This window comes from Dermacentor variabilis, chromosome 2, assembly GCF_050947875.1.
Source record: "Dermacentor variabilis isolate Ectoservices chromosome 2, ASM5094787v1, whole genome shotgun sequence".
Lineage (NCBI taxonomy): Eukaryota > Metazoa > Arthropoda > Arachnida > Ixodida > Ixodidae > Dermacentor > Dermacentor variabilis.
The window spans coordinates 23,336,131-23,350,252 of NC_134569.1; the positions used below are offsets into that span (position 1 = coordinate 23,336,131).

A 14,122-nucleotide genomic window follows, 5' to 3' on the forward strand; every position below is an offset into this window, starting at 1 on the left:
TGCATAGGGAAACTTCGCGGTTTCTGTATCGGAACGTTTCAAGCATTTTTCATGGTCACACCATACTGCAATTCTTCGGAAATAAATTGTTCGAAATTGGTCAGTATTAGTTCTTGACCTTATGCAGGTTTCTTGGCGTGTTCCCCGCTTATTGCAGGCGCATTGAATTCTGCCATTTTGGAATAACTTTCTTTGCAACATGCATTTGTCTGTGGTTTTGATGATCGGTGGTGTTGGAACCCGATAACACCCACATCCATGGCCCATTTATGGTTCAGTTTAGAAGGCGGCAACTTTTTTTTTAACCGTCGGCGCACAAGTCGTACAATTTTCGACAGTCACATCAACTCCCCCTCCCCTTCTTTTTTTATTCTGCCCGTGCTCACAGAAATGAAAACAAAAAGCGGTAGTCGTAGCACGAATAGTTCGTGACGTCAGTTGTAAGGTACATTCCATGCTAGCAAAAGTTATCACTCAGTTTATCGGACTACATTGCTGTCTATAGACACTGCAGGCTTAGTAGTGACCAAGCAAAAAAAGAAAATGCACCGGTCATTGTAGAGGATGGCCAGTTCGTGGTCCGAGTTGCAGAGGAACGCGCTGGACTTCCCGGGGTGGTCGATGTCATGTATCACCGCCGATATGAGGCAGATCGCCTCGTCCAGCGGATCGAAGATGTCCTGCGAGTAACCGATTGATATATCACGAGCGACAACATGAATATGTGCGCACCGTCTTATCGCGGCGTTGTCTAACTGGCATGTTCTCCGGCAGGGTCCTAAAATAAGAGACGTCTGTTTGTAGAAGGGTTGGCGTACGCTGAAAGGCTCAAAACAGCGCGCGTCATGTGAATTCTCGATCTACTCGTTGAACAAGTAATCTTATTGCTTCAGTAATTAGTAGACGCTTATACTAAAGTTTTTTTACATGGGTGCATAATTAGGGAATTACCTTCCCTTCAATATTGAACAAGCGAAAGTTCCGAAGCTTTGCATTATTATGACACAAAAGGCAGTCACTGTTTTGTCAACAAGAAATACGTCCGACAAAAAGAAGAGGCCTGCGAGTAGTCAGCCTGCACGTTACTTTAGCACAAACGCCAGTTGCAGTTTCTAGTTGTACACAAATACCAGCAACAATTCGTAGCTGCAGCAACGACGAAATACATGTACATTGATTCAAAATATGACCCCCTCGAGCAAAGCGGTGTAAGTAGGCACATCATTTTAGACTCGAACTTTGCCCAGTTATATTCTGCACTAATACAGAGGGACAAGAAACAGCAAACTAGGATGCTTTCTAAAAAGATTCCGTTACAAAATGTAGGCTTCGTAGTCTGTATGTATAGCAAGTGAGGCAGTTGCTTGAATGACCCATTTAAAGAAGTGATTACGACAAGCTGCCGGTGTGCTGTCGTCCTTGCCAAATGTTAAGTCACTTCTCGCCTGACCAGCACTGTTGCCTGGCCATGTTCCCGCAACAAGTTCGGCGTTCCAGTAAGTGAAGACTCTTATCCTCCTCGCTCTTAAGAGAAACAGACCAAACACGCAAGTGTTTAAGTCAGAGGTGATACCTTTTTTCGTAACTTGAGCAGAAAATAGGCCGTGGCCTGCATGACGTCGCCGGCGTGCGTTGAGTTGTGGTACGGGTTGTCTAGGTAGTGAGACTCCACCAGCTGCAGCCAATTCCGGATGGTGGCGTCGTCGCATTCCAGGCTGGTGTGCACGTTGAGTTTCGAGAAGAGCGACAATCCCAGCCAGATGAGAGGCCTGCAAAACGCATTGCATCGTTTGCCTGTCGCTCTGTAGAAGCATGGGAACTGCTCCGCCGCTAGCTTTATAAATATTAGGCGCTGTGGTGATAATGAGCCCCAATAATAAACAAAAAAGAACATTCACAATGAAGATAGGCTCGACATGCGTAAAGGTTGTTTCATGTTCCCACAATCAATTTCGAAAACTGCGCAGGATGATCTATGATCCTCGCACCAGTGTTTCGGGCACGAGGCTAACTTATCCGCACGGCCGTATACGCACCGTCGTCCAGTGAGCGTCTCCAGCTCGATGATGTCGAACTCCCACTTGACATCATTCTCCAGCAGCTCCTTGATTTTGGGTGGCGCCGTCTGCAGGCTGGGGAGAACGCCGCTCGAAGCCGTCGCATTCACAACGTTCACTGCGTCCGGGCCGGCCAAGCGCATAAGGATAACGATAATGATAAAAAAAGAGGGCTCTTCCTACACACGCATCACAGTTACCTTTCATCAGCGAAGTCTCGTGGGACAACCGTCGCACGCCCGTCGGTTTCTGGCCCGTCTGCAAGCGAGAAGCACCATAGCGCCGTCACACGCGTCTGATGCCACATGAAGCAAAATAAATAAAGAACATAGTGTTTGTACTTGTTTCTTTCGCTCGTGTTCCTCCTTCAGTCAATGCGTTACGTGCTGGATGACAAATAGCCTGTTTATTACCACCTATGCCTTCTCGCGCTTTCGTTTAGTGAGTATTATATACAGCAAATCTTTACTTCTGGCACAACGCCGAATTTTCCTACACGCAAATACATGCGGACCATAGATACGATAATATCAGTAAGCTCTTGCACCGATTTGGGCACTGGGTTAAGAAGGGAAATTACACAACAAAGGGCGATGAAAATAGGACATTAATTTTTCAATATTTTACAGCAATTTATATTTTTTTAAACACTTGAACATGCAGAAAGCCCAGATTTGTAATATACTGTAGCTCCGAGAAACAAGCAGATTCGCTCACCTAAAGTGCAAACAACTCGGGCTTATAATTCTGGCGAAACTGAAGCCATGCGAAACTCATGCATGTCTGAACAATAAATACGTATGTTCATAAAATCTTGATATCAGCTTTTTTAGAGACCTAGTGAGTCGAGACAAAATGTTACAAATTTTCAATATCTTGCTATTTGCGCCCTTTATTCTAAAGTGCCAAGAATCTAAATAAAAATTTGCTTTCAACATCGTAACTTACTTCGTTTAAGTGTAACTTAATGGCGCCAGAGTGGATGACATGCTGTTGCCTGACAGTATAATTGTGCTTAAGCTGTATAATTGAACATATCTTACGAAATGCACGGGAATGTGAGTGTCATTTGCTACCTACGTTTTGTTAAAATCGTTGCGCTGCCTACAGCCCCGAACGCAGTTGTGAACAGTGCTCGATGTCTTGGGCTTCTCGTGCAGGGATAAATGCCGTCGTATCAAATGCGCTGAGCCACCAGAGCTCATATATCGGGCCACGGAAGGCCGTTGAACCTAACGCACAGGTGAAACAGCCTCGAAAAGCACAAGACTTCAAGGAAGTCGAAAGTGGCAGATTGTTTATGCATATGTTTTTCTCTATCTATCTTTGTTGCGGACAAGTACTGTAGTCGCATTTCTGATGTCTTAATTCACCAGTCATGTATGCATTGTATTTGTCCGTGTATGGCTTTGAGTGCTTGCGTATTACTTTGCTTGTCTGTCTTTTTCCCTAATTAAGTTTCACTGTGCGCATTGTAGCGTTGTTTTGACATATTTGTCGCACCTTCTATGTACATTTTTTTGGTCTTGATATTATTACTGTCAACTGTACGGGTACCGTGGCTTCGTCAGGCCTTACCGCCTTTTGGCCCTGTCCCCACCTTTCCTTGAAAAGAAGAATAAACTTCACTTAATCGAATGGGAACGCGATAGCCTGCTCGCGTAGCCGGCAGCCAGCGCCTAAGCGTGGTGTCATCAAACTACGGCGACGCTTCTGTCCGGATGTAGTTATCTAGAGTGGTAGAGCAGGCAACGCACGTTGATTAGTCCAGTGACCAAGTCAGATGTCATCTGGTCCTCGGACTTGCCCTGGCCGACTCCCAGCTGCGGGTTGTAGAGTTCTGTGGAGCGAAGGATTTCGATGACACGGTCCAATGCCTGAGCCACCATGGCCGAACTGTTCTCTTGTGTCGACACCAGCATGTTGATGACCTGGGCCACGGATATAGCGCCATAAACAAAAACGCCGAGACGTACTATTTACCCCCCCCCCCCCGCTTTCTTTCTTGCCCCGAAAAGCTGCCTCCACCGTTTATTTCCCAATTGAGCTACATAGGATGACCATATCATATCAGATTATGTGCTTGATTGCGTACATGGACGAAGAAAAACAATATTTGTTGACAAATTGGTAATATTTGTTGGTCCTCCTACAGCCTAGTGCTCTCGGACACCCTTGTGCATATTTATCTGCATGCTGTTAAAAACAAACACACAGAAATCACTTGTTCACCCTAAGCATATCGCACCATATGCATACTAAATACTAAATTATCATACGCATACCGCAACATAAACAAGCTAAAGAGGCCGGTTATATAAGTTAACGTCACTTTTCGGTAGATGTCTTTTGCCAAGAAACCTTGGCGTCTAAGGCCTGGTGAATAACGTCGCATATATTCCTGGTTCTCGCTGCCTGTTCATTCACTCGATGTCGCATTTTTACGGTCGTGTCACTCGAGTATACGGTGCAGGGCGTTGGTGAAAGTGTTTCGAAGAATAGTGAGATATATCGGTCACCGATCCAGTTGCATTCAGGCTTTCATGCCATATGTCAAGTTTCTTGCCATGACGGCGAAAAAAAGACCTAGCGTCGTCCGTAATCGACAGCCGCAGACAGCGGTGACGTGACTACATTTTGCATGCAGCTGCATGCGGCTTACCTCGGGTTGTGATCAGCGCGCGACGAGCTTAGATAGATGAACGAATGTCATAAGCTTCGTCTATCTTAACGGTAATCACAGCTGCCTTAACTATATATACTCTTCATCCAGCCCACCAACTTCACAGCTTTCTTGTCGGCTGCGTTGAAACCTAATGGGGAAGATTACCAGGTTTACGCAACGACTTCTTAACAACACCCTTGATCTAGTTTTTGTTTCGCACCCAGAAATGGTCCACTCAATGTCTCGCGCACACGGTCTAAGCGATCACAATATAATTTTATTTAACCTATCAGTATCGAAGCCTCCCCGTAACCCTTCCACTAAAGTTATCCGTGATTATAACAAAGCAGATTTCCCTACTATGAACGCTGAACTCACGAATCTTTATCACACCTTTAAACAGCTCGCTCCTTCCAGGACTGTCAACCAAAACTGGTTAATATTCAAGCGCAAACTCTTGGCACTAATTGAAGCCTGTGTTCCAGTCATATGCATTCGTGGCGATGCTGGCAAACCTTGGTTCAGTAGTTCTCTAACTAAGCTATGCCGAAAAAAAAACGTCTTTTTCGCATAGCTAGGCGTTCTAGTTCAGCCCTCAGGTGGGAAAAATACTTCACATGACTGAAAGAGTATACAAGCCTCTTGAAGACCTCCAAAAAGAAATTCTTTCGTAAGGATCTACTGAACATAATGAGCAAAAATCCACAAAAATTCTGGAATCTGATTTTCCCTTCTAGCTATCAATCGCACAGCATATCTCTTTCTAACCCGGATGGTTCGCATGTGTCGCCTGACGAACGTCCTGATGTTATGAACTCTTACTTTTCTTCGATATTCACTCATGAACCGCACCATAACATCCCGAACTTTTCTGATCCCAAATTTTCTCAGATGCTGCCGATTACAGTTACGGCGGAAGCCATCGCAAAGCTGATCGACAAGTTGAAATTATCAAGCAGTCCCGGCCCCGATAACATATCTGCTAAAGTGCTCAAAGCAACCGCAGTCCCATCAAGTCGTTTACTACAAATAATCTTTACCCAATCCCTCAATGAAGGCTCGCTTCCAGATGACTGGAAGGTCAGCAAAGTAGTTCCAGTATTCAAAAGTGGTAACCGGTCTGATCCTTCAAATTATCGTCCAATCTCTTTAACATGCATTGCATGCAGACTAATGGAACATATAATTTATTCTCAAGTCGCCCTACACCTCGATAACAACGGGTTCTTTTTCGCCATTCAACACGGATTCAGGTCTGGTCTTTCTTGCGAAACGCAACTTTTTGAATTTACCACCGAGCTTCATTTAAACCTTGATTCATTATTTCAAACTGATGTAATATTCTTAGACTTCTCAAAGGCATTCGATCGTGTTCCTTATCTACGACTAATCTGCAAACTCTCTTCTCTCAGCCTACACCCGCAAATTCTAGCCTGGATTAAATGCTTCCTCACCGACCGCTTTCAGTACAACGTTATAGGTGGATGTTCTTCAGCCTCAAACAAAGTATTTTCTGGAGTTCCACAAGGATCAGTCCTTGGTCCCCTTCTCTTTCTCATCTACATTAATGACCTCCCTTGTGGTATTTCATCATCCATACGCTTCTTCGCGGACGACTGTGTCCTTTATCGTCGAATTTCTACTGAGTCTGACCAGGCCCTTCTTCAGAACGACCTGCATTTAATAGATAACTGGTGTACCAAATGGTTGATGCAGCTTAAGATTTCTAAATGCAAATTTATTCAAATTTCCCGCAAGCACACTAACATCACCCATGAGTACTCATTACGCACAGTCAACATCTCGCAAGTACAAACGTATCGCTACCTCGGTATCCTAATCGCTAGCAATCTTAACTGGTCGGAACACATCACGAAACTCATCGCCGACAGCTCTAAAACACTAGGCTTCATCAGAAGAAAATTATCGTTGTCACCCCCTTCCGTCCGTAAACTGGCATACGAAACTTTTGTTCGAACAAAACTTCAATACGCTTCCGCGATTTGGTGTCCACATCAAACATATCTAATCAATGCAATAGAATCGGTCCAGAACCGTGCTGCTCGATTCATATCTTCAAAATATGACTACAAAACTAGTATCAGTAGCATTAAGTCATCGTTCCATTTATCCACATTAGTCTATCGACGCAAGATAGCACGTGTATGCTTATTCCACAAGTTGTACTACCATTTTCAACATCTGCGCGAATCACTTCTTCTACCACCAGCACGTTCGTCACGACGCCTGTTCAATTCACTCAGTTTACAGCGCCTGTATGGATCCCCCCCCAACTGCTGCCTTCAATAAATCATTTTTACCCACAGCAATCCAGGAATGGAATGCACTCCCAGATGCAGTTGTCAGGGAGCATGATCCTGAAGAATTTAAAGAGCGGTTACTTTCACATTTTGGAAACTACAATTGAACGATTTCTCTTTTCATTCCAAGTGTTGTTGCATGTGAAGTTGCCTGTACTCCTATTTTGTTTTGCTGCATTACTTAACCTGCGTTATTTCAATTTATTCTTGATGTAACATCTTTGACTTACGTATATCTATGACTTCCCCCCCCCCTTTACGTAAAACCCTGTAAAGGGTCCTCAAGGGTCCAATAAATGATGATGATGAATGATGACTTCGGTCTAGAATGGAAGAGTCTTTTATTCGGATCAGGATACGTGTTACAAGTTTATGGACGTACAGCGACAGATTAGGATACGTTTTACGCTTAACTGGCGCATGGCAACGTGTTGGCCACAGGGTGTCCGAAATGTAACTGTGCAATGAGAGAAGAAACAAAAATATGACACTAATTGTGAATGACATCGCAGTTTCACGGGCGACACGATAGCGCAAGACCTAAAGCGCTTCTGAAATCACGTGAGGGTGCACTCAGCGGGCGATTGTACGAGAAGAATCCTCACACACTTCAGGAGCCATTACCAAGCACACTGACAGATGACTCAATCAACTCTCCGCCGAGTGCTTAACAGGCAGAGGAAAGGTCAGACGTACTTACTAGACAGGTTATATTTTTGTTTTAATTTATTTTACTTTCCTTCTTTTATGTCCGCCCACATCTTTATTCTGGCCGCGACATTTACTAGACATCTTAAACATCCAAAGTTCATCTTCGTTACGTTTTCTTTGATTTGGGTGCCTGTTAATTTTGTAGGGGGCTGGTCGATCAACAGAACAATCACGAAAGTAAACAAACGCGCAGCTTGGTGCGAGGAATAAAGCGATGAAGTCGCGGGCGTTCGCGCGGGACGCCTACGCCGGCAACTTGCAACAGAAACTACCAGAGTGTCCCGCCTCTAAACAGTATAGGAGCACGAGCCGGGTATCCAGCGATGGCTTGTTCATTAAAACACGAACACAGAAAGAAAATGCACAAATGCTCTCATCACGTAACTGCCAAAACAATCTAAATTACGTACCTCGCATTTAAGCAAAAAGTTAAAATTCTGCTGACCGATACGAGCAAAGCGTTTATTATCCCTTAAACATTTTATAAGAATAGAAATAAATTGCGAATCTTCCAAAAATGCAAAATTCAAGTTTCTAAATTTGTGGCTAGCAGCAGATATAGCAAGCGAGCAGGCCCTGATGAAGTGTAGAAAGTGGACACATCTAAAGGTATATTCTTGGATTTAAATCGCACTGGTACCAGTGAAATTTCTCAAACCTCCCATGGCTGAAGCCACAAATTCACTTGAACTGCAGTATACAATGCCCCATTCATTTGCATTAAGAAACATGAAATGCAGTTTACAAATTGACATGCGAGTTTTTATCACGAGTTTCAAAACTTGCCTGTTTTCTTCGTCTCATTATTATTTTCAATGAAAATAATTTGCGATTATATTAGGAACTTATATTAGGACCCGATTTAAAATTATGGTCCCGTTGGTCAATACGTATAAGGTTGTACGAGCACTGCGATCTTCACAACGGTATATTGCAGTGCTGAATCAGGGGTCGCCAGCGTATTACAGGCTGTTAATCAAGTTAGGTGGCCATCTAAAACACATACGTACGCACCGACACAGATTAGATTTTTTTTTCTGGCTGGGCTAAAATGTGCCAGAGCTGTGAAAAAGGAAGTATGACAGTACAGAAACCAGGCGACTAAAGCACAGCGTTGACAGCGTCTTGCCTGAAAGGAGAGAGAGAGAGAGAGAGAGAGAGAGAGAGAGAGAGAGAGAGAGAGAGAGAGAGAGAGAGAGAGAGAGAGAGAGAGAGAGAGAGAGAAACGAAGAGGAAAGGTAGGACGTGCCCGGCTGGCTACCCTACACTTGGGCAAGGGGAAATTTTGAATCGGGTCCTAATATAAGTTTGATATAATCGCAAATTATTTTCAAAAGACATTTCACTGGTACTAGTGCGATTTAAATCCAAGAATAAACCTTAAGAATAAACGTTGGCTGAGAATTGTACATTGCTGGTTAAAATTTTATGTCGGATTTTCGTAAGCCTGTCACATGCGAGAACGTAACCTTGTTCCAGGCCCGTATTCTACACTTTATTTCATGTAATTTCCCCGGAATAAACGCTGAGTGCCAGAAAAACAATGCTTTTCAAGCTGGCGCTGTGAAGAGAAAGCAAAGATAAAAAGGAAGCCTGCACACAGATTGCGCCGTCATATCGAAGGGCCGTTGCTCCCAACAAGAATCATGCCTTGAAAAAAAAAAGAAGAAAAGAATAAGAAACACAATCGCATTAGGCATTGCCCGCGTCCCTCTTTAGAAAGCATGACATCTCGGGCTTTCCGTGTGGTGGCTCAAAGCGCACTTGCCTGCTATCAAGCATATGTTCGTTAAAGTAGCCGGCCAGTTCTTGCGCGATGGGTGGACATGGTCTCAGAAGTTCACACCTTACGGCGCTTAACTCACCTTTGTTATGGGGGCCTCCAGAGTCATTGCGTGAAATTTTGCGAATGATTGTCGTCTGTTCATTCCAACTGTTGGCGCAAAAGAAGAAAACACCAAGTCAACAGAATCTGGATATCGATGACCATAAGGTGGCCAGCATACACCTAATCTACGAAGCTCTACTACTGCACATTTTGCCTGAGATACTGATAAAACGTCGGTTTTTGCTCATTCACTGGCGCGCAGACGTCTCAGCCCTAACAGCAGCAACACAATGCTAGACAGCAAGCAAAGCAAATGCTTGCTTCGAAGAGCCTTGTTAGTTATCATGCAAACATGCTGGCTAAATTTTATGTCGGATTTTTGTAAGCCTGTCACATGCGAGAACGTAACCTTGTTCAAGGCCCGTATTCTACACTTTATTGCATGTAATTTCACCGGAATAAATGCAGAGTGCCAGACAAACAACGCTTTTCAAACTGGCGCTGTGAAGAGAAAGCAACTGTTAACTTCATCGACAGCTATCAAGTTACTTTATTTTTCTTAGCTGAATAGTTCTGAATTATCGGCGATATAACATATTTATGAGAACCACGGAGCCTACGACAGTGTATCCGTACGCGGCAGAGCAGCAACCTTTCCGCAACAAGTGAAGCAGTTCATGGGGCTCAGCAACACTCAGAAGCGGGCTACACAGCCATTGCAGAGATGCCGAACCGACATCGACGTAAGAGTCGACCGGCGATAGGCAATCAAGCGGCACTGGAAAAAGCGGCAAGTTGTACAACTAGCACAATAAAGCGACGTTCTGGCGACCGCTACTGACGCATCGTTATTCGAGTTGCATTCGCTTTGGTTGTCGGCTTTATGGCGTTAGGCCGCACACATTCACATGACATTTCGCGAGCGCGAAGGATGGCGTTCAGTTTGGCGTGAAGAAAGCAACCGCCAGTCTACAAATCTCAGAGGTCATGCGCCACGACGACGCTTCCGCAGCTGCCAAGAGCGTCTACTCGCATTCGCTTCTTTACAGTTCGGGATGGAGGAAGAGAGAAAATGTTTGGCGTATCAGCGCGGCCCTTTAGTGCAGTTGGCAGATACGGTCAACTACCACGCTCAAGTACCACGCTCAAAGCTGCATTACTGGCATTAGCGAAAGGCAGTCTATATTTAATGACAATCGGTTGTCGAAGTGTAGGCGTAGGATGGCATCACGTCCACGTCGCCGGGTTTGGTTTAGGACACTATATGGTAACGAAGTAACTATTTTAAACATCAGGCATGGCTTGCCAATTCGTCATCGGACGGTTACTGTCGTGTTATTTTTTAAGCGGAGGTCCTTGAGGATCGACCGCTATAAATCTACGTAGAATAGGCGTGAAACAATTTTCCCGTTTATATTGACCTTTAATGAGCCTGCTATATTAGGTGATGTTTATATTTAATATACGAAAGATGACGGGAGAAAAAGCCGCACTGAAGCAGCCTTTATTCTCGCAGTCATAATGCCAGCCACCTGACTTCAACGCGACAATTTAAAAGCCTGACAGTGCTTTCTTAAAACAGCCGCGCGCTACGCGCCGTCTTGGCGACGTTAACTGTTTTCGCCATGCGTTCAAGTGTGCTTGGCTTTTCACATGTTAGGCAACAAGCGGGCCGCCGACCACAGTATACAACGACACTGCGGGTCTGCGATGCTGCAGCCGGACAAGCAAAGCGAAAGCTAAATTGGAAAGCAATTGCACGGGCGCATTGCGAAAAGCTGAGAACGCGCGTGGAAAGCGAGCGGCAGGAAGCATAAGCGACTCACCCTCACTGCACAAGGAACGAACATCACAAGATGCCTTTCTAGAGCTTTTCATGCTCGAGTTAAGTGTAAAAGACAGGAAATCTAGAGGCGGAGAAAAAAAAAGTGAGAAGTCGCTTTATAAAGAGCGACTGTAGCGGTAGGTGAATGAGCGTCTCTAACCCATTGCGTGCTCGAACAAGACGAGTTCAGGTAGGCAGTTCGACTATCATCTCTCTTTGAACCAATATTGTAGTTATAGTGACAAAATTCGCAGAACAAGCTACTAATAATTTCTTGACTACCGTAGGAACAAAAGATAAAACTTGAGTGTTGTTCAAAGTAGCAGGCAATCATGAGCTGCCGCAACTGCCAATGGTGGTTGGAAAGGTGACGTAATTTCTTTGTACAGCGAACGTTAACGTCATAGTTACGACACGAGCTGAAGTTGAGAGCTTTTGACAGCTAAATTTCGTCAATGAATAAGCCTTGCAGTAACTCGTTTTTGCAAAGCCCTTGCTTTTTCTTTTATGAACATTGTCAAGCGAGTTCGTTCAGGTAATGTGGTCACAGGCGTGGAAGAAAGAGACAAAGAGAGCCGTTACCTGAACTCACCAGCCATTTAGCGTGTTGTCCGGGCGCGTAACAGGGAGAGACTGAACAATTGAGGCGAATAATTTCATACAAGAAATACTAGAGGGAAATGTGCATCTACAATACCTTGGGGGATCTCCCCCATAGCATAATTCATATAGATTCATATAGAAAAAAAAAAGAACATATATATTTACATGCGGGACGATTCAAATGATCTGTTTGCTCCTTTAATAGCGCCTCTTAGGTTATTTATGATTGCAATTGCAATATTAAGCGACAGTTAACATAGCCCTTATCTCTCTTAACGCCTAGAGCGTTCGCAGATCTAAACAAAATTCTCAATTGTCACCTACAGTTATTGATTTTGTTAAAACATTATGTAGTTACAACGCAGCGTATAAAGCTATGAATTAGCACTGTGTACCCCACAACCATCGTCCTTTCTTGTCGTGCGCATGTTCGCACTTAGCATAATTTTATCTTCGGTCGAAGTTTCTTTCATCTCCTGATAATTTCGCTGTGACGTACGCCTCGCCTAGAGCACTGTTAAAGAGGTTTGAGAGCGGTTGCCTGAAATACAAAACAGGGTGCGTTATATGTTGGGGGTCTTCTTCCAGACCCCTAAAAAGGGCATTCAAGCGGTGTTGTGGTTTATTTGCGAAACACACGACACGTGTGGTTAAAGTTAAGGGCATCAAAACACGCTTAAGCTGCAGTGCATGTACTGGGAATGATGGCCATCATCATTGACCCCTATTTTCCACGCCAGCATTAATTCCCTCGAGCAAATGTTGCATGAAACTGCTGAGTCATGTACTCGCAGTGCGATCTGACTAGAAGGGGCGATCGCGCGGTTTCTCCAATGTTTATGCCACATATTTCTGCCTCCAGCCTCGTGTAATTACCTGTTTGTGTAAAGCGAGTGTCAGACGCATTTATTATTTTATTTTTATGTGAAAAGACTTAGCTATGATAACGTCTCGACCTCGGAGACGTGTCTCAGGACTAACTTGACGTCAATAGAGACCATTGACCAGAAGTATAGCTCAGATCTAATAAACCACGGAAACTCGTGGACGAAAGAAGAGAGTTTTAGACTCAGGGAATGCAAACTGTTTGCTTTACTGATGACCTGTGTACGCAATATGCTTGCGTTACAGCGAGACTCAAGCAGAGTTCGGGATTTTGCGCATCGTGTCTCCTTTTCAAGAACATTCCAGCGCATTCTGCGCCTGTTGCTGACAGCCGCCGGTGTTACAAGCTGAATTGCGCGCCGTGGGCACCGCAGCTCTGGCGCTTTAGTGTAACCTGCCAAGGTGTTGCCGCCGGTGTTGATCTCTAAGTGTCACAGTGTGGTCACATGACAAATTTATATCAGGCTAAAAGCATTACGCTAATGAAATAAAGTATCATAGCGTTAAGCTGTAAGCGCGAACAGACCGGTTAGCGCATGGCCCAGCGTTATAAAGACGACAGTGATGACGCACGCTCAAGCTTCACATCAAAAGATCAAACAATCTGAAACGGCAGCAGCACTGTTTTGCACACTACAAACAAAAAACAATCACTCACTGCTAACTACAAAGCGCGCGCTGCCGCAGCAATAAAGACGAAACAGCGCGAGGTTCTCTCGTCATCAAGCGCGCTTCTCTGCATTGCACCAATTGCCTAACTAACAACGCCACCGGTCCTCGTTCAAACGAACACGAAGTGCGACAGCTGGTGCTTTATATACGCGGCCTCACCATGAGAGCCAGGCCCACGTCTTTTTCTATGCACAAAGCGCACAATCTGTGCACAAACACGCTTATCGCAAAACTGATGACGCCGCCAACAGCTTGGCGAACTGCCTTGTTAGGAAGCCAGCTATAAAGAAAGGCAAATTTGCGGAATTATTTCACACTGTTATGATTGCGAATTAAGAAGTCTGAAGAACCAGATGCTGCTTATACCTTCATTTTTTAGGAGTTAGAAAAACCTTCGATTCAGTGCCAAAGACTATAGTGGGAACTTTTTTTTTAATGTTCCCTGTCTTCTGTCGTTTAGATGTACATAATATAAGCCTTTCACTTCATTAAAAAAGTTTGAACCAGAATGGGCTGAATGCGATAAAACAATATTTGCCTTCCACAAGAGAATAA

The 14,122-nt window shown here is 44.4% G+C and overlaps 1 protein-coding gene across 3 annotated transcripts in view; it reads right to left on the reverse strand.

Annotated features, from left to right (window-relative positions):
- LOC142571513 (high affinity cAMP-specific and IBMX-insensitive 3',5'-cyclic phosphodiesterase 8B-like) overlaps positions 1 to 14,122 on the reverse strand; it is a 403,386-nt gene that overhangs the window by 24,591 nt on the left and 364,673 nt on the right. For 2 of the 3 annotated variants that reach the window (XM_075679926.1, XM_075679928.1), the window contains exons 9-15: positions 11,409 to 11,489; positions 9,620 to 9,687; positions 3,815 to 3,988; positions 2,258 to 2,315; positions 2,037 to 2,175; positions 1,574 to 1,769; positions 550 to 680 (exon numbers count right to left, since the gene is read on the reverse strand). In XM_075679926.1, coding sequence (XP_075536041.1) covers positions 550 to 680; positions 1,574 to 1,769; positions 2,037 to 2,175; positions 2,258 to 2,315; positions 3,815 to 3,988; positions 9,620 to 9,687; positions 11,409 to 11,489 — 847 coding nt within the window. The remainder of the gene's footprint in view (positions 1 to 549; positions 681 to 1,573; positions 1,770 to 2,036; positions 2,176 to 2,257; positions 2,316 to 3,814; positions 3,989 to 9,619; positions 9,688 to 11,408; positions 11,490 to 14,122) is intronic. The other variant, XM_075679927.1, reaches the window with a different exon arrangement.